Here is a 20,187-nt window from a genome sequence, read left to right as displayed (position 1 = left end):
CCCCTGCTACTATTATACATGTCAACTATGAGGCTATAAGTTGATTGACTTCTCTGTCAAAGCTTGCCTCAACAAACAATGATAGTGCACACATGAATGAAGTGAACCCACTGCAATGCAAAACACTTAACTGACGTATAATGTTGAGAAACCACGGATAATCTTTGTGTTCTCCAGAATTATGGTAACGGAAATGTAGTGGGAAATGGGAGGGGGGGGGGGGTAGGGGTAGGAGAAAAGTTTAAGTCACTTATAGTTCTGATTATCAAGTTGGGAATGGCATGCCTCCAGCCATTGAGAAATTTTATGATACAAAAGGAGGTGTCCACATTTGTGCTGGCCAAAAAAAATACAATTATCCAGCACAATTTCATTTCCAGTTTTTGGTACACAGCCTTGCAGTTTGTGCAACTGCAACTGCATTTCCAAAGGCCACGGCCGGGGGGGGGGGAAAAGAGACACACCCTTCACTTCTGTTTCAAACATAGGAAGGAAATTACAAAGGAAATAAAAGGAAAAACGAACTAGCTCTCTCCCAACATGTACTTTTCCATTCCATCATGTCACACCAAGCTGAAAGATGATATCCTCGCCTACCTCTTTTCAGCTAAATGATACAACCGCTCTGAATTAACTCCATTGGCTAGCATCCTGTCACCAAGTCACCCTTCATTTACATTCCTTGACACTGATCCAGCTTCCTCAAAGCCAGCTCTCAGTGAGCAGTACCTCTGACACTCCTGTTTATATCTGTCAGCAAGGACTCCCTGATTGGACCAGATTAACAGCCCCGCCAATCAGGGAATTCATATTCTATGAAGTCCACCTAGCTGACCTCATTACACACTCTAGCCCCAAGCAGGATAACCAGTAGGCTCTGCTCAGGTGTTGACCATTTATTTACATCCTTGGAATTGCGGCCAGGTAAGAAGAAATTCTCATATAATGTAAAACAAAATAAAACAGAAGAGTGCATGAGAAACTCAGCAGGCCTGGAGATGTTCTGTGGAGACAGAAACAGAGCAAACAGTCTCTTCTACAATTCTGAAATATTACCTGTTCCTCTTGACACAGATGTTGCCAGGTTTGTTGACTTTCTCCAGCACTTTCTGCTTTATTTCAGAGTTCCAGCATCCACAGCATTGCACTTTTATAGCAGGTAGCTCTTACGTCACCACAAATTCCATGAAACAATAAAGGAAGTATTGGCTAGAATGAGACTTGTAGGAGGTGATAACAGTACAGTGGAATGAAATGACGGATGAGTGAGTATTTTAAGTTTGATGCATTAGGGAAAAGAGGCAGCTGATCTAAATCATTGGGATCAAGCATGACGGACAAGCAGGGCATGATACAGTAAACAGTTTTACAGAAGTTGGAATTTCTGAAAAGTGAAAGGGGGAAGAGATTAAATTTAGAAGTGCTGAGAAATTGGAGGATTTTGGCAGATGTAGGTGTTAGACTAGGGCAGAGAGCTTTTTATTACTCATTCATACAATGTGGCCACTGCTGTTTAGGCCGGCATTTATTGCCCATCCTCAACTGCCCTGGTGAAGGTGTTGGTAAACTGCCTTCCCGAATTGTTGCAGTCCTAGGGTATTGAGGTTTCACACAATGCTGTCAGGGACGGAGTTTCAGGTTGTTCATGCACTGATTCAGTTTCAAGTCAGGATGGAATACAGCTTGATAAAAATTGAAAGAACTGCAGATGCTGTAAATAGGGAAGAAAAACAGAAGTTGCTGGAAAAGCTCAGTAGGTCTGGCAGCATCTGTTAAGAAAAAAAATCAGTTAATGTTTTGGGTCCAGTTCTGAGGAAGGGCTTGGGTCTGGTTCTGAGGAAGGGTCACTGGACCCGAAATGTTAACTTTGATTTTGCTGCCACAACTGCTGAGCTTTTCCAGCAACTTCTGTTTTTGTTCTTGATTTTCAGCACCTGCAGTTCCTTCGGTTTTTATTTAGGCAGAATTATTAGGTTTGGAAATTGCCATTGGAGGATCCTTGGAGAGTTACTTGTAGATAATACAGACTACTGCAATTGTGTGTTGGTAGAGAAGGAGTGAATGTTTGCGGCCATGGCGTGAATAAAGAGCAAAGATGGTTAAGGGGATGAATGTGATGATGGAGTTTCAACCAAGTGGGCTGCTTTGTCCTGGCTGCAGTCAAGCTTCTCAAATGTGGTTGGAGCTGAACTATTCCAGACAAATGGAGTATGTTACATCACATTTCTGTCCTGTGCCTTATGAATGGTGGACAAGCTTTGGAGGCAGAGGAGGGGTAATACTCAGGATATCAGCCTCTGACCTGCTGTTGCCCAATACTTATTCTGCCAGTTCAGTTCAGTTTCTGGTCAATAGTAAACCCTAATATGTTGATATTAGGGGACTGTATGATGGTAACGTCACTAAATGTCAAGCAGCAACAGTTTGATTTTCTCCTTTGGAGATAGTCACTGCCGTGAACTTTTATGGTATGAATATTACATGTCACTGATCAGCCCTACTTCTCAATTTATGAAGGAGAGAAGGTATTTGATGATGATGGTTGGGTCTAAAACACTACCATGTGGAATTTCTAAAGAGAAATTCTACGACTGAGCAACAACGACAACAATTATCTATGGGCTAACACACAGGATAAGTTACAGCACAGGAAGATGTCAGTCAATCGTCATGTCTGTACCAGCTGAATAAATCTGCCACACATTCTAATCCCACTTGACAACACCTGGTTCATCGCCTCACCAATTTCAGCACTTCCGGTTTCACCTAAATGAAATGAGGGTTTCCAAGTAGTGGATTCAAGGCACCCACCTCCCTCTGGGTGAAAATATCTTTCCTCATCACCTCTCTAGTCCTTCTCCCAAATGCCAACCAGTGGAAGTTTTAAACTAATTCCCATTGACTCCAGTTTTCTCTCGGGCTCCTATACCACACTCAGTCGAATGCTGCTTTGACATCAAGAAGTCAACTTCATATCACCCCAAGAGTTTAGCCCTTTTGTCCATGGTTAGACCAGAGCTGTAATTAGGTCAGGACCTGAGTGACTCTTGTGAAACCCAAACTGACCATCAGTGACCAGATTATTCCTTTAAATGCCCTTTGATAGCACAGTTGTCACTTCAGCACTGACAGCATTGCTGACTTTAATGATGATCAAAAATAGACTAATAGGGCTTAATTGGCTGACTTTGATTTACCCTGCTTTAGCGGACAGTTTTGCAAACGTCGGGTAGATTCCATTATTGTAGCTATACAGAAGCAACTTGACTAGGTCACAGTGATTTCTGGAAGACAGACATTCAATGCTATTGGTAGAATAATGCAAGGATCCACTGCAGTTGTTGCATCCAGTGTCATCAGTCATCTCTTGCTATCAGATGAAGTGAATCAAATTGGTTGAATTGGAACCTCAGAAAGAGTCAGATGAATCATCCACTTGGCAATTCTAGCGATGATGGATACAAACACTTCAGCCTTGTATTTTGCCCGAAGAGCGCAGGACATCCCCATTATAGAGACAAGGCATATTTGTGGAGCTGCCCACATTCACCAGTAGATATGGCAGGACTACAGAGCTAACTACAGTACTAATCTTTTGAACCCTGTGACCGTTCTTCATAAGTGAAGAGCGTCACAGGGCTCAAGAATTATTTTGTTCTGCTTCTACAAATACTGTGTTTCTAAAGCAATTTAGTTTGGTTCAGATCTTCACCATCTACAGTTCTTTGTTTTATTTTTCCGGCTATTGTTCCCTGTTAATACTGTTTGGCATTCAACAGGTTCATCAGGTTGACAGCAAAATTTTCGATGGGTCTTTCCATTTCCTTACTGATGATTGAGACTAGGCTAATAGGATTCTAAATGGCCGGGTTGAATTTGTTCTGTGTACTGGATATACCCATGCAACTTTCCACATTGTCAGGTAGATGCAGTGCTGTAGCTGTACTGCAACAGATTAGCCAGGAACATGACAAACTTTGAAACAGACGTCTTCAATACTGCTGCTGGAACGTCGTCAGGGCCCGTAGCCTTTGCAGTAACTAAAGTTGTGTTTTTTTTGATAATCACGTAGAATAAACTGAATTGGGTGAAGGCTGGCATCCGTGGCATTACTTGGCATGCCTGGTTGCAGCTTGTTGCAAATGTTTCAGTATTACCTTTGCAATTATGTGCTGGGCTCCCCCATTAATGAAGATGGGAATGTTTGTGGAATTGCCTCCTCCTCCAGTGAGCTGTCCACACCATTCACAACTACACATGGCAGAAGTGCACAGCTCAGTTCCTATCTATTGATAGTGGAATCACTTCGCTCTATCACTTGCCGCTTGGCACACAAGTACTTCTATTTCATAGCTTCACCATGTTGACTCCTTATTTTTATGCCTAGTTCTGCTCCTGGCATACCCTACTGCTGTCATCACTGACCTCATGTTCATATTTTGGCTTGAAAGTAATATTTGGCTGGGAGCGATGTTGGGTCAAATGGCTGCAGCTGTTGGACCACAAAGCAACTCATGGACGACCAGTCTTGAGTTGATGGGTCTGTACAAAGTCTGTCCAATTTAGCACGGTGATAGTGCCACAGAACACAATAGAGGGTAATCTCAACTGTGATGGTGGGGCTTTATCTCTACAAAGACTTTGTGGTGGTCAATGGACAGATGCATCTGCAGCAGGTAGATTGGTCATGATGAGGTCAGATTTGTTTTTCCCCTCTGTTGGCTCCCTCACCATCAACAGCAGGCTCAGATCAGTAGCTATGTCCTTTAGAACTTGACCAATTTGTCAGTAGGGGTGCTGCTGAGACATTCTAGATATGAACATTGAAGACCCCCATCCGGACTACATTCTGCATCCTTGCCACCCTCAATACTGTCTCCAAGTGCTGTTCAACATGAATCAGTACTAATTCATCAACTGGGAGGGGGTGGTGCAGTACAAGGTAATTACCAGGAAGTTTCCTTGCCCATCTTTGGCCTTACATTGTAAGATATGATTCTAAGAGTATGATTATGTCTATAGGACAGTTGTCCCAATTTTGACACAAGCACTTATATATTGGTGAGTAGGACTTTGCATGGTTGACACAGTTGAATTCCACATTGTTGGATTTGGTCCATGTTGGATTGACCTTCCAGTTTCATTCCCTTCTTTAGACTTTGCACTAGCTTGATACAACCATCTGACTTGCCAGGTCACTTCAGAGGGTAGTTGGGAATCAACCATGTTGCTGTGGGTCCAAATCACAAAGGCCAGACCAAGCAAAGCTATCAGACTTTGCTTCCTGAAGGCCATTAATGAACTGGATGGGCTTTTATATTCTTTGATAATGGTTACATGATTACCATTAGGTTAACATTTTTAATTCCATATTTTATTGAATTCAGATTTCATCACCTGCTACAACAGGATTTGATGCCATTCCCCAGAACATTTGTCTGGTTGTATGTCAAGAATATGTCAGTACGATAACTATATTTTTAAATTGAAAAGCATTTATTGTATAAACTATGCCTGCTTGCTACTGAATGCAGTACACTATTAGCACAAGGGCCAAAAATCCTTAGCATTCATTCCATCAGTTTTCTTTGAAGTAATAAAATCAAGGCTGCAAAAGCTTTAAAATGACAGAAGGCTGCTTAGTGTTAAATATGAAGTGAGTTATACAAGCTCTGTTCAAGATACATGTCCTCAGTCAAAAGATGCATCTTTATTGTTCAGTGAAATACGCCATCAATGATATAGACGACAGGCACATTCTTCCATCACTGTCAGTCGTAGCTTGCAAATCATAGAAAGTATTCGGCAATGTACCATTAAATGATATGGGCTCCCAAAGTGCACGGACACATATAATTCATTTGGCATTAGCCCATGATCTGTAACTGCTCCCCACAGTCTAATGTTTTTTTTTCTCTAATATCCTTACCTGTCGGATTCCTAACCAGTCAGCCAGGTCTTTGGCATTTGCCAGTGCGGTCGATAGCCCCACTATCCTCACAGGGCTATCTGTGTGAGAGGAGATGAAATTAGTTCTGGACACAATTACTTCCAGCACAGGGCCTCTTTCATCCCCTGCAAATAAACAGATTTTATGCTGTTGCATCATTTTTAAACATTAATCAATTTTATAAGTGACAGTAATTTTAAAACTCAGATAAAAAAAATCCCACGCTTTCAACAGAAGCAATGGCAAGTTCTGGTTCCTCAGTTAATGTGAAGCATATCGTTAACAGAACAATACAGCAGGGGTAGAAACTGTGTTGAAATAATCACGGGGCTGTATTTATAATCTATCATAATGTGGAGCCAGAGGCAAAGATGCAGTTGACGAAGCGGAGCACAAACTTGAGAGCTTGGAATGGTTTCTGGTTCTGCTACAGAGGAATGAGCTAGTTGTTTAATGAGTTCTGGTAACTAGTTGAAGCCTATTATATTCTTAAGGTTTCAAATATTTCACAAATTGGTATTAACCTTAAGAAAATATATAAATAGCAATGTTAATAAGAGAACAGTAAATTAAATCATTAAGTAAAACTCATTAAGGGTGGCAGGACCACATCATTCCACAATGATGTGAAATGTGTAATAATTTAATCAACATTACTTTCACCAATGTTAATCTATATATTCTGGCTGTCTTCAAAAAAATTGCTGGGTGTTAGTTATCTTAATAATCATTTAAATCAACTTTGAATGGAATCTTACTGGGATGTGAATGACATGGGCTATGGCTAGGTGTATACTACGCCACTTTCCAACAAAGCATTCAATGTTTCTATTATATTTTCCTTGAATTCTTTTAACTCAGACATACAATCCACATAGGACAAGCATTTTATCTTTACAGTTTGAATAGATTTTAAAAAAAAATTTCCTACAGAACCCTGAGTCACCGTTTACCTGGTCTGGTGATTTATCCACGTTCAAACCTTTCAGCTTCCCCAGCATAGTGGCACAGTGGTTAGTCCTGCTGTCTCACAGCACCAGAAACCAAGGTTCAAATCCAGCTTTGGGCAGCGTTCTGTGTGGAGTACCACGTTCTCCCCATGTGTGTGTGGGCTTCCACCAGGTGCTCCGGTTTCCTTCCATAGTCCCAAAATGTTCAGGTTTAGTGGACTCCAGGGACGTGCAGGCTAGATGAGTTAACTGTGGTAAATATGGAATTATGGGGACTGGGTGAGATGCTCTTTAGAGGACTGGTGCAGACTTGTTGGGTCGATTAGCCTCTATCTGCACTGTCGGAATTTGATGAGTCTATGAACATCTCAAATCTCGAAGTTCTGGTATAGTACTGGTATCTTCCAATGTGAAGTCTGACACAAAGAACTTATTCAGTTCCTCTTCTATGCTCATTACTACTTCTCCAGTTTTATTTTCCAGCAGTCTAACATCTACTCTCACCTCTCTCTTTTAGATACTCAAAGGTAAGAAAAAATTCTTGATATCTTTTAAATTACCAGCTAGCTTAACTTCACATTTCACCTTCTCTTATTTTGTTGTTTTTTCAGTTATCCTCCACTGATTATTAAACACTTCCTACAAATCCTCGTGACATTGTAATGTTTTCTCTTTTGTTTTTGTAGACTTCATTTGTCAGCCATTGTTACCTCAACCTCCTCTTAGTATGTTTCTTCTTCTTTGGGATGTATTTCTGCAGTGCCTCCCCAACTACTCCCACAAACTCCTGCCAATGCCTGTCTGTCTTCTCTGCTAGGCTCCCCTTCCAATGAACTCTGGCCAACTGCTCCCTTGTGTCTTTGTAGTTACCTTTACTCAATTGTAATGTGGTTTAATCTGATTCCAGCTTCTCTCTCTCAAATTACAGGGTGGAATTTAAGAGAAAATCTACCATATAGTCAATACTCGCAGGATTTCTTGACCTTAAGCTTCCTAATCACCAAATTCAGAATTGCCTGTTTCCTCACGGGCTGTACACAAGCTGTTCCAAAAAAACCCATCCTGTAGACGCTCCACAAATTTCTTTTCTTGAGATCCGTTACTAAACTGATTTTCCTGGTCCACCTGCATACTGAAGTCCCCCCATGATGATTATAATAGTGCCTTTCTTACATGCCTTTTCTATCTTCTGATTTATTTTCTTCCTCACATCCTTACTACTGCCTGTATGTAACTCTTTTTCTGTTTACAGTTCCTGAACTCTACCGACACAGGCTCTGCACCTTTTGACCCTACATTGCTTCCTGTAGGTCAAGGGGTGTATAACATTGAAGAAGAACAGAAAAGTAAGTAAAAATAGAGGAGGGAGGACTGTTAATTAAGGATGATATTTTACAGTAGTTAGAGACGACCTTAGTTCAGGAGATCAGAATGCAGAATCAGTTTTGGGGGGAGATGAGGAATAGCTGAGGATAGGAATAATATTGGAAAAAGTCAGGCAAAGTAGGGAAAATGATTGTGTGTGGTCTGCAGGCCCCATAATAGCAACCACAATGTTGGAGAAAGTATACAAGAAACAATTTGGGTGCTTGTAATACATAGACAGCAATAATCATAGCAACTTTAATCTACACATATGCTGGAAAAAAAATTAGACTGCCAGTCGTAGCCTGGATGAAACATAGAAACACAGAAGGGAGGAACAGCATTAGGCCACTTCGTCTGCCATTCAAAATGATCCTTGCTGCTGATCCAACTTAGTACTGTGTTCCTGATTCTATTCCATAGCCTTTCATCGATTTAGCCCTTAGAACTATACCTAATTCCTTCTTGAAAACATTCAATGTTTGGCCTCAACCACTTCCTATGGCAGTGAATTCCACAGGGTATAGGAAGTTCATAGAATGCTTTTGAGTTAATTGCTTAGAGCAGCATGTTGTGGAATCAGCGAGAGAAAATGATATGTTTGAGTCAACATTGTGCAATGTGACAAAATTAATTAATGACCTAAGAGTCTGTCCTTTGTAAGTGTGACCAAAACTTTTACATTGCAATTTACATTGAAAGGAGGAGGAATGGGCCTAAAACTAATACTTTCAACTGAATAATTGTAACTATGTGGACATGAAAGTTGAGTGAACTGGTATTCTAGGCTAAGAAATGGATCAATAAGTGACAGTGACAGACATTTAAGGGGCTATTTCAGAATACTCAGAATAGGTGTCTTTGTGCTATAAAGAAAAATTTCAAATGGAGGACCCATTGTCTGTGGTCAACTGCAGTAGTTAGGCAGAGCATCAAACTTAATGAAAACACATAAATCTGTACAGTAGCCAGTCAAATGATTGGTTAGAATGTAAAGAAAAGCAAAGTCACTGAAATCCAGAAAATTAAAGCTACTATTTTTTGTGCCACATCAAATGGATGAAATGAACAAGTTTCAAGTAGGTTGAAGCATGAGTTTTCCCTTTATCTATCTTTTATTACCATCAAGACTGCAGATCAATGTACTTGTATAAAATCACCAATGTGACCTTAGGATTTCAGCTTTTCAAGCTGATAGTACTTGTGTTTGTGAGGGCGAAGTCCACACAAAAAGAATACGATCTTGATGTATTTCATACATTATAGGCAGGGAAGCTTCAGTAACAGGGTAAAAGGTGTCAAAACCCATGGCCTAAGGCTGCCATGTAAAAGTCTCTATTCATCACTGGTCAGAATGAGGTGGTTTTGTCCCAGTTATTCAAAGCGGTTAATGACAAGATGGGACAATATTCTTTCTTAGTCCCTTGACAGTCCTTTTCAAATTTGGATTCTAAAGACAATTTCCAATTTACAGCAATAAACTAAGATCACAATCTCAAATTCCAATGGTTTGATGCAATGAAACAGGAATCAGACAGGCATAAGATGAAGTTCATATAAACTAGTAAAACACCAAACGAATGTCTGCATGTTAATCATTTTCTCTTCTCATTTGGCATTGCCTACCCACCATTACAGATTGATTTAATTAATCCCAGCGGTCAATATCTCAATGGCCCAGCCATACATCCATTTGTTTCATAAGTTAGTTAGTTCCCAGGTTCAAGTGCGTTTGTTGAATTGACGTTTGTTTCTGATTGACTGGAACTGGGATACAGTCCAAAACCAACACACTCAAATCTTAGTTTGATGCTACGCTATGGGAGTGAGTGTAGCAATGTTCCCCAACAATATAGTATTCCTCATTTGCAGTGAACGGGACCCTGTTAAACTGAGGGATAGGTCCCCTGATGTTGCTATAAAAATCCCCCCACTGGGTTTCCACTCGAACACAGAAAGCTTTGAGCTTTCAGAACAACAGACTGGCTGTTAGAGAGTCACTGGATCTTAATACAGTCCATCATGTTTGCTGTGGGATAGAAACCCACTCCCACTCTGAGACAGGCACCCAGCTCCAAGTTCTTGGGATGCACATCAACCCCAGCCCAGACTCTGGCACACACTCCAACTCAACTCACCCCTGTACTAACCCCTACTGATCCACACTCAGGAAGAGAACCCAACGGCCACACACTCTTCTATTGACCATAATTTATAGTCCAGTACAGATTCCCACCCTGGCCTGGTACAGGCTGGGACTACAGCCGTCACTCTAGTAGATAGTTCTGTTCTAGCTCAGTGTAGACTTCCACCCAACTCTAGAAGACTTCCTTCCTAGCCCAGTACAGAACCTGACTCCAAACCTCTTTCTAGCACATATCCAAATTCTCATCCCACACAGTACAGAGCCCTCTCACAGCCATCCATTCTGATGCAGACCTCAATCCTAGCCCTCACGCAGATACAGAATTCTACCCCAACCCCACTCTGGATTTTGGGCTTCTTCTCGTGTCCACCCTGTATGAACTCAGTTTCTTGCCTTTGGAGTAAATGGAAGATATAAAGTGATGATCGATAAGAATTTGATCAAAAGGAGCCAATGTTCTCCTCCATAGTGCCAGATCTTCCCTACCAGCTTTGCTGCTCTTCCAATCATTGATCCAGTGTCCAAAACATCAACAACAGCAGGCAGGAAAGGAACCTGTGATTGAAGGAATTAATGATGATAGCATGGCAAAGACAGAATCTCTGATTGGGGGAGCAGTTCTACCTCTCTCCTTCCATCTCTCTCCCTCTCTCTCTCTCATTCCTTTTGTCCAATTATAAAACTGTAGTCAACTTTTACTGGTTTGACAGCAGAGTTGCATTTTCACGCTTTTTAAAAAGAAATCCCATATTTTGAACGAGCCCTCAAGTTTAGAATGTTTATTTGAAACAAATCTGCCAAACAGCAAAAACTTGCCATCCCTGCTTTTTGGATAAAAAAGGGCAGGGTTAAAATTGAGAGGGAAGGGAGGAAAAGAATGTACAAAATTAAGTTAAATAGCACAACTAATATCTTGCAATGCTTACCTAATAAGTGGATCTCATCTATGATGATGATTGACACTTTCTGGACATAGCTTCTATTTTGCCAACTTCTACTGATGCCATCCCATTTCTCAGGGGTTGTGACAATGAGGTCAGCTTTTGCAATTGCTTTCATGTCTGGAGTCACATCCCCTGTCAGTTCTACAACACTAAAGACAGATAAATGCTATTATTTCTGAGAAACGCAAGTGGTAAAGGAAGAAATGGAGGCGATCATCTCCATATAATTTTGTAAGCAATTATTCACAGAGATACACAGTTCAAACATGCACTTCCTAACCCATTCCTATTTACTGTTTTCTAGGATTCCAAGTGAATCCCTACTTAATGCCCACCAATGAAACCACTCGATATATAACAAATAGATTCTGTTCTCTTTCCGTAAATAAAAATTAGGCTCAATATATAATACAGAAACAAACTCAATCAGAAGACAAGATAACAAAGTGTGAAGCTGGATGAACACAGCAGGCCAAGCAGCATTTCAGGAGCACAAAAGCTGAAGTTTCGGGCCTAGACCCTTCATCAGCAAGGGGGATGGGGAGAGGGAACTGGGATAAATAGGGAGAGAGGGGGAGGCGGACCGAAGATGGAGAGAAAAGAAGATAGGTAGAGAGGAGAGTATAGGTGAGGAGGTAGGGAGGCAATAGGTCAGTCCAGGGAAGACGGACAGGTCAAGGAGAAGTGGGATGAGGTGGTAGGCAGGAAATGGAGGTGCGGCTTGAGGTAGGAGGAAGGGATGGGTGAGAGGAAGAACAGGTTAGGGAAGCAGAGGCATGCTGGGCTGGTTTTGGGATGCAGTGGGGGGAGGGGTCGAGCTGGGCTGGTTTTGTGATGCAGTGAGCGGGGAGGAGGAACTGAGCTGGTTTTGGGATGCAGCAGACGTCCGTTTTCTGTACAAAGAAAGTGTGAGATTGTGAGATGCCCCTTCTCCAGGGCTTCTACTAATTTCTATCTATACTTTTTGTAGTGAAACAATAAGCAGTTGCTAGACTGCCCATTTCATTCTAGAAATGTTTCTTCATTCACATTGGCTAGATTGATCCATAAAATTTTTCAACTGTTTTCATAGACTGCACATTCTCCCAAATCAAAAAAGCACTATACAACAATAAATTAGTTAATATTAACTACTTTCAGTACACCCAATAACAAAATTTTGCTTAAAAATTAACAAGTACACATTAATTGCCTCTGTACAACTTAATGTTTCAGCAGAGGGTGTTTAGTTTTTATCAAATCCTTTTATTCTCTAGGCATTTCCAACTAAAAACATTTTATATTCTCACCCGTTAAAATGATTTTGAAAGCAACTGCATCAGAATAGTAAGCATGGAATGATTACTAAATGTGGCTGACTTCATGTTCCTTTATAATTTGTTAGGCCACAGATTAGCCATGATCTCACTGAATGGCAGAACTGACTTCAGGGTCTGAACGGAATACTCTTGTTCTTATGTTCCTATCTAATGTAAGTCTGCCATTCTCCCAATTTAGCTTTATTCAAACTTTATTTGCCCTTAAAACATCCTCAACTTCAGGGTTTACATCATTATACTCTATTTGAACACAGACTAGCTACTTGTCGAAACAGTGCCAAATCAACTTTAATTGAACAATTTTGCTTTGCAATTATCCCATTTCTTCTTTCATTATAACATCATCTTTCTCAGCTAGGATAATTATCTAGGATGACAATAAAACACTCTAAATTGGATCACTGTTTTAAGTTTTCCAGAATGATCCAGCTTGGTACTAAACAAATCGCAGTGTGGGCTCTCAGTTTTAAATTTTACAGGTATTCTAATATTAATACTTCTCAAACTCCACCGTACCAATCAATGGTAAACCACCAACGTGCATCAAAAGGATTCCTGATAATTTTCCTCTTTCAAAATTAATATAGCAATGCGGGATCTGTTTTTAGTTTATCACGCTAACTGGAAAACCTACAATAGAATGTAGGGTACCCTTTTAAAAAGTTATCAAACTTCTTAGCAATGTCCTCAATTTGCCTCGTATATTCTTCCTTAACCACACTTGTGATTTTTTAGCAGGGTTTTAAATTTTGACAAGTAGGGTGAGCAAAATCAGGACAACTTGTAATTTTTTTTGTCCGATTACGATCACCTAATGCCATTATATTTGCTAACACTGGTGAGAAATATCAGGTTTGGTTGAATGAAACTGCGCAGTCTGCAGATCCTCTAGCACCATCTAAACCGACTAATGTGATTCATTCAGAGATAGCAAGAACTGCAGATCCCGATCCAAAACATCAACTTTTCTGCTCCTCTGACGCTGCCTAGCCTGCCGTGTTCCTCCAGCTACATATTGTGTTATCTCTTAGTGTGATTCACTTTACATTAATCCTCACTACTGAATGAAGCAAGTTAGCGTTTTCATGAACCTATCCACATACTGAAGAACTGCAAGCATTACCTAGTATTTCACAGCTAAACGAGTCTGAAACAAACATATTCATCACAGAAATAAACCATACTATTCCTTGGGAATTTGTTGAAATTCTTAATTACCTTCCTAAAACTATAAAGATATAGAAGCAGAATTAGGCCATTCATCCTCTTAGTATTCTTCGCAATGTATGTTATTTCGAGGACTACTCGCTTTCTTTTAGCTTTTTCATTGCACGATACTCCAAATATATCTGAAGCATCCATTAACAGATTCTTAAGAATCCCTGGATTCATTTGCACCTTACTGTGACTTCTGCTGTAATAGATAGATCAACTGAAGATGCTTCCAGCTTCATTTTGCCTGTCTTGAATCCTCTTGACTTCGACTTTTACACTCAATACACTTACACACTCTAGACAATTTAGACATATGGCAATCATTGAGTCTATCCTTTACACCAATGCAGAATGCTCATCTGTTCCATGAAGAGTGAACAAAATGAATTTCCCCTGGAATTTCTTACTTTGAGACAGCAGAATTCTGATCCAAGAAGGTCTCTGTCCCCAAAATGGAACATTACTTTAGAATCAGTAATAATGGGAACTGCAGATGCTGGAGAATCCAAGATAATAAAGTGTGAAGCTAGATGAACACAGCAGGCCAAGCAGCATCTCAGGAGCATAAAAGCTGAAGTTTCGGGCCTAGACCCTTCAGAGAGGGGGGTGGGGTGAGGGTTCTGGAATAAATAGGGAGAGAGGGGGAGGCGGACCGAAGATGGAGAGAAAAGAAGATAGGTGGAGAGGAGAGTATAGGTGGGGAGGTAGGGCGGGATAGGTCAGTCCAGGGAAGATGGACAGGTCAAGGAGGTGGGATGAAGTTAGTAGGTAGGAGATGGAGGTGCGGCTTGGAGGAAGGGATAGGTGAGAGGAAGAACATGTTAGGGAGGCAGAGACAGGCTGGACTGGTTTTGGGATGCAGTGGGTGGAGGGGGAAGATCTGGGCTGGTTGTGTGGTGCAGTGGGGGGAGGGGATGAACTGGGCTGGTTTTGGGATGCGGTGGGGGAAGGGGAGATTTTGACTGTAGTCCAATGGACTGTAGTCGAGTAGTTTCAAGGCTGAAGAGATTACAAGAGAGTTGCAGTGGGAGAGTGATTCCCTGAGGTTGGTCCTGAGGGAGGAGGGTAACTTCTTCAGGTTAGGCATGACCATGTCCTGAAGCAAAACTACTCGACCATGTCCTGAAGCAAACCGGGTACCACAGCCACATCACCTTCCTCAGCACCTGCCTACGGAACCGGATCTTCCCCAATGGACTACAGTCAAAATCTCCCCTTCCCCCACCGCATCCCAAAACCAGCCGAGTTCGTCCCCTCCCCCAACTGCACCAGACAATCAGCCCAGCTCTTCCCCTCCGCCCACTGCATCCCAAAACCAGTCCAGCCTGTCTCTGCCTCCCTAACCTGTTCTTCCTCTCACCCATCCCTTCCTCCCACCCCAAGCCGCACCTCCATCTCCCACCTACTAACCTCATCCCACCTCCTTGACCTGTCAGTCTTCCCTGGACTGACCTATCCCCTCCCCACCTATCTTCTTTTCTCTCCATCTTCGGTCCGCCTCCCCCTCTCCCTATTTATTCCAGAACCCTCACCCCATCCCCCTCTCTGATGAAGGGTCTAGGCCCGAAACGTCAGCTTTTGTGCTCCTGAGATGCTGCTTGGCCTGCTGTGTTCATCCAGCTTCACACTTTAGTACTTTAGAATCAGTTGTCTGTCAATTTGAGACACCTTAACACAGTCCAGCAATTTAAATGCTGACTTAAAGATCCCAAATGAAATTGAATCTATCTTTCGCATGATCTCTCAAGTTTATGATAGGAACATAGAAACAAGAGTATTCAGCTCAATAAGCCTGCTTCAACATTTAGCTGATTACAACATACATATAAAGTTCTAACAGAACCTGATAGACTAGATGCAAAATGGAAGTTTTCCTTGGCCAGAGAACTAAGGGGTGCGGTCTCAAGGTATGGTAGGCCATTTAGGACTGAGAGGAAGAAAAGTTTCAGACACTAACCACCGACAGAAGAAATACCTTCTTATCTCTGCCTTAAATGAGAGCTCCCTTACTTTGAAACTGTGTTTCGAGGTCAGATGTCCTCACAATTAATTTCACCGTTCTTGCAGATTTTATCCAAGATCTCTAAGGGAAGGTTCAAATCTTCTTCACTCGCTATATGAGAAGCATCTCTGTCGCAAAATACTTCATTTCTGATTTTACTTCTTGCGGCAAGCGATGTCATAGCTATACCTTGTTTTCTTTTCAGAAACGCGTACCCACATATTCGCTTAATCCTTTCACTTATAACCTGCTTCATATTCTAAGAACATCAGACATGAAATACTTCGGCAAATGCAATATAATGAGATTAATGTTAGGTTATCCGCTTTGGTCACAAAAACAGGAAGGCAGATTATTATCTGAATAGCAGCAGTTTAGGAAAAGGTGAGGTGCAACGAGACCAGGGTGTCATGGTGGAATAGTCACTAAAGGTTGCCATGCAGGTGCAGCAGGCAGTGAGGAAACCTAATGGCATGCTCTCCTTTATTGCAAGAGGATTTGAGTACCAGAGTAAGGTTGTCTTGCTGCAGTTATAGAGGGCCTTGGTGAGGCCACACTTTAAGTATTGCATGCAAGTTTTGGTCTCCTAGTCTGAGGAAGGACATTCTTGCCATTGAGGGAGACCAGTGAAGGTTCACCAGATTGATGTCCGGGATGGCAGCACTGCTATAGGAGGAAAGACTGAATTGACTGGGCTTGTATTCACTGGAATTTAGAAGAATGAGGGAGAATCTCAGAGGGAAATACAAAATCCTAATGGGACTGAACAGGTTAGATGCAGGAAGAATGTTCCTAATGTTGGGTAAGTCTAGAACTAGGAGTCACAGTTTAAGAATAAGGGATAAGACATTCAGGACTAAGATGAGGAAGAATTTCTTCACTCAAAGTTGCGAAATGCTCTCCCACAGGAAGTTATTGGGGCCAGTTCATTAGATATATTCAAGAGGGAGCTGGATGTGGTCCTTGTGGCTAAAGGGATCAAGGGGTATGGAAAGAGGGCGGGAATAGGATGCTGAGATTGCATGATTGGCCATGATCATATTAAGTAGTGGTGCAAGCTCGAAGGGCTGAATGGATTACTTCAGCATCTATTTTTTATATTTCTATGTTTCTATGAAACTAACTTTTACAATTTTCAGAGGTAACACCGTGTGAAGCTGGATGAACACAGCAGGCCAAGCAGCATCAGAGGAGCAGGAAAGCTTGAAGTTTTGGGTCGGGACCCTTCTTCAGAAATGGGGGAGGGGAAGGGGAAGGGGATTCTGAAACATATACGGAGACAGGTGAGGCGGATAGAAGATGGATAAAGGCGAAGATAGGGTGAGAGGAGACAGACAGGACAAAGAGGTGGGGTTACAGCCAGTGAAGGAGAATGTAGGTGGGGTGTTGGGGAGGAGATAGGTCAGTCCAGGGAGGATGGACAGGTCAGGGGGTGCGGGATGAGGTTAGTGGGTAGGGGATGGGGGTGGCGCTCCGGGTGGGAGCAATGGTTAGGGAGGCGGGGACTTCGCAACAACTACAACTGCCAGTTGCGAACCATTTCAACTCACCCCCCACCACTCCTCAGACGACATGTCCGTCCTGGGCCTCCTGCATTGCCACAATGATGCCACCCGAAAGATGCAGCAACAGCATCTCATATTTCGCTTGGGAACCCAACAGCCGAAGGGTATTAAAGTGGACTTTTCACAAGCTTCAAAATCTCCCCTCCCCCGACCATATGCCAAAACCAGCCCAGCTAGTCCTCGGCTCCCTTTTCAAGTTTTTCTGCTCCTCTGATGCTGCTTGGCCTGCTGCGTTCATTCAGCTTCACGCCATGTTATGTCAGATTCTCCCGCATTGGCAATTCCTACTACCTCTTTACAATTTTCACTTGCTTTTTGCCATGTTTCATAGCAGGGATTAGGATCTTACTTTTTTTTTAATCTGGAAGTTTTTTCAGAGTTTCTAACCTACACTTATAAGCATCCTCTGCTAACCTGCCAGGTTGAGAAGGGTAGAACTGGGGAACAGAAATAAGAAGATAAGCAGGGTAAATGCATGGCTGGAAAGATGATGCAGGAAGGAGGGCTTCGGATTCCTGAGACACTGGGAGTGGCTACGGGGAGGACAGCAGAGTTCCTTGCGAGGCATTTGCTAAATCTATTGGGATAGCTTTGGATGAAGTTGGATGGGTGAGGCAACTAAGAAAGATTGGTAGAAGAGAATACTAAAGTTTGCAAAATACTTAGGGATACAGCTGGCACGAGCAAAGAGAATATCTTAATGATCTGGATCTTGGCATGCAGGGAACCATTTCAAATTTTGCACATGGCACTAAACTTGGTAAAACTGTAAACTGTGAGGAGGACAGAGTGGAAATTTAAACAAACATTGAGAAGTTAGTCGAGTGTGTGGATAGGTGGCAAATGATGCTCAATACAGAAAAGTGTAAGGTGATGCACTTTAGCACATTGAGAGACAGAATTAAATAGTGAGGACAATTCTAAAGGGGAAAGCAGTAGCGGAGGGGCCTGTGTTAATGCACACAGGTCATTAAAGGTGGCAGGGCAGGTGAAGAAAGCAGTTAATAAAGCATAGTGTGTTCTTGGTTTATTAATCGAGATGTATGGTACAAGAGTGAGGTAACGATATTGAAATTGTACGTGACATTTGTTAGATCTCAGCTAGGATATTGTGCATAGTAATGGGTGCCACGTTATAGGACAGATATGGACACATTGGTCACAGTGCAGAAGTGATTTACAAGAATGCTTCTAAAAAATGAGAAGCTTCAGTTACGAGGATAGATGCAAGAAGTTGGGGCTGTTCTCCTCGGAGAGTAGATATTGAGAAGAGATCTGATAGAATGATGAGTGGGCTGGACAGAGCAGTCAGGGAGAAGCTCTTCCTGTTTGTGAAACATAAAAGAACAAGAGGGCATGGATTTAAACTGATGAGCAAAAGAAGCAAGGATAATGTGAGAAAAAAAATCTTTTTCACACAGTGAATACTCAGGATACAGAGCGCACTGCCTGGAAATGTGGTGGAGGCAGCTTCAATTAAGGCATTTGGGGGCATTGGTGAATTATTTAGAAATGGTATGCAGGCACGTGGGGGAGACTGGCTTTCAGTACCAGTGAAAGTGTGATGAGCAAATGGCCTCCTTCTGTGCCACAAGAATTCTGGTGATTCTGGAGCCAATTATTACACAGTTAAAGGCATCTATTTACGGAGATACACATTCCAGGCTTGCAGCTCCGTGTCTAACCTGAATTCTAGTCTTGTTCTATCCATATGAGCACAACTAAACCCCGAATTAATGCTACCACCTGCTAAAAATTAAATACAATTCATATATAATTAATTTATATCATGACTTGTCATTAGTAAGTTAAAAGGTTCAGCAAATATGAAGAAGGGTCTAGGCCAAAAATGTCAGCTTTCCAGCTCCTCTGATGCTGCTTGGCCTGCTGTGTTCATCCAGCTGTACACCTTGTTATCTCAGATTCTCGAGCATCTGCAGTTCCTACTATCTTCTCAGCAACTATGAATATATAGAACATAGAACATTACAGCACAGTACAGGCCCTTCGGCCCTCGATGTTGTGCCGACCTGTCATACCGATCTCAAGCCCATCTAACCTACACTATTCCATGTACGTCCATATGCTTGTCCAATGACAACTTAAATGTACCTAAAGTTGGCGAATCTACTACCGTTGCAGGTAAAGCATTCCATTCCCTTACTACTCTCTGAGTAAAGAAACTACCTCTGACATCTGTCCTATATCTTTCACTCCTCAATTTAAAGCTGTGCCCCCTCGTGCTCGCCGTCACCATCCTAGGAAAAAGGCCCTCCCCCTATCCACCGTATCTAACCCTCTGATTATTTTATATGTTTCAATTAAGTCACCTCTCAACCTTCTTCTCTCTAATGAAAACAGCCTCAAGTCCCTCAGCCTTTCCTTGTAAGACCTTCCCTCCATACCAGGCAACATCCTAGTAAATCTCCTCTGCACCCTTTCCAAAGCCTCCACATCCTTCTTATAATGCAGTGACCAGAACTGTACACAATACTCCAAGTGCGGCCGCACCAGAGTTTTGTACAGCTTCACCATAACCTCTTGGTTCCAGAACTCGATCCCTCTATTAATAAAAGCTAAAACACTGTATGCGTTCTTAACAGCCCTGTCAACCTGGGTGGCAATTTTCAAGGATCTGTGTACATGGACACCCGAGATCTCTCTGCTCATCTACACTGCTAAGAATCTTACCATGAGCCCTGTACTTTGCTTTCTGGTTACTCCTACCAAA

The 20,187-nt window shown here is 42.0% G+C and overlaps 1 protein-coding gene across 1 annotated transcript in view; it reads right to left on the bottom strand.

Moving 5' to 3' along the window:
* The window catches only part of ascc3 (activating signal cointegrator 1 complex subunit 3), a 507,536-nt gene that overhangs the window by 137,482 nt on the left and 349,867 nt on the right, over positions 1 to 20,187 (bottom strand). Inside the window, exons 28-29 of the mRNA XM_059645261.1 lie at positions 11,338 to 11,504; positions 5,930 to 6,075 (exon numbers count right to left, since the gene is read on the bottom strand). Coding sequence (XP_059501244.1) covers positions 5,930 to 6,075; positions 11,338 to 11,504 — 313 coding nt within the window. The remainder of the gene's footprint in view (positions 1 to 5,929; positions 6,076 to 11,337; positions 11,505 to 20,187) is intronic.

The sequence above is a fragment of the Stegostoma tigrinum genome, chromosome 4 (genome assembly GCF_030684315.1).
Source record: "Stegostoma tigrinum isolate sSteTig4 chromosome 4, sSteTig4.hap1, whole genome shotgun sequence".
In the NCBI taxonomy this organism is placed as follows: Eukaryota; Metazoa; Chordata; class Chondrichthyes; order Orectolobiformes; family Stegostomatidae; genus Stegostoma; species Stegostoma tigrinum.
The sequence above is the reverse complement of the archived record's forward strand: the minus strand, read 5'-3'. Positions and strand labels throughout refer to the sequence as shown.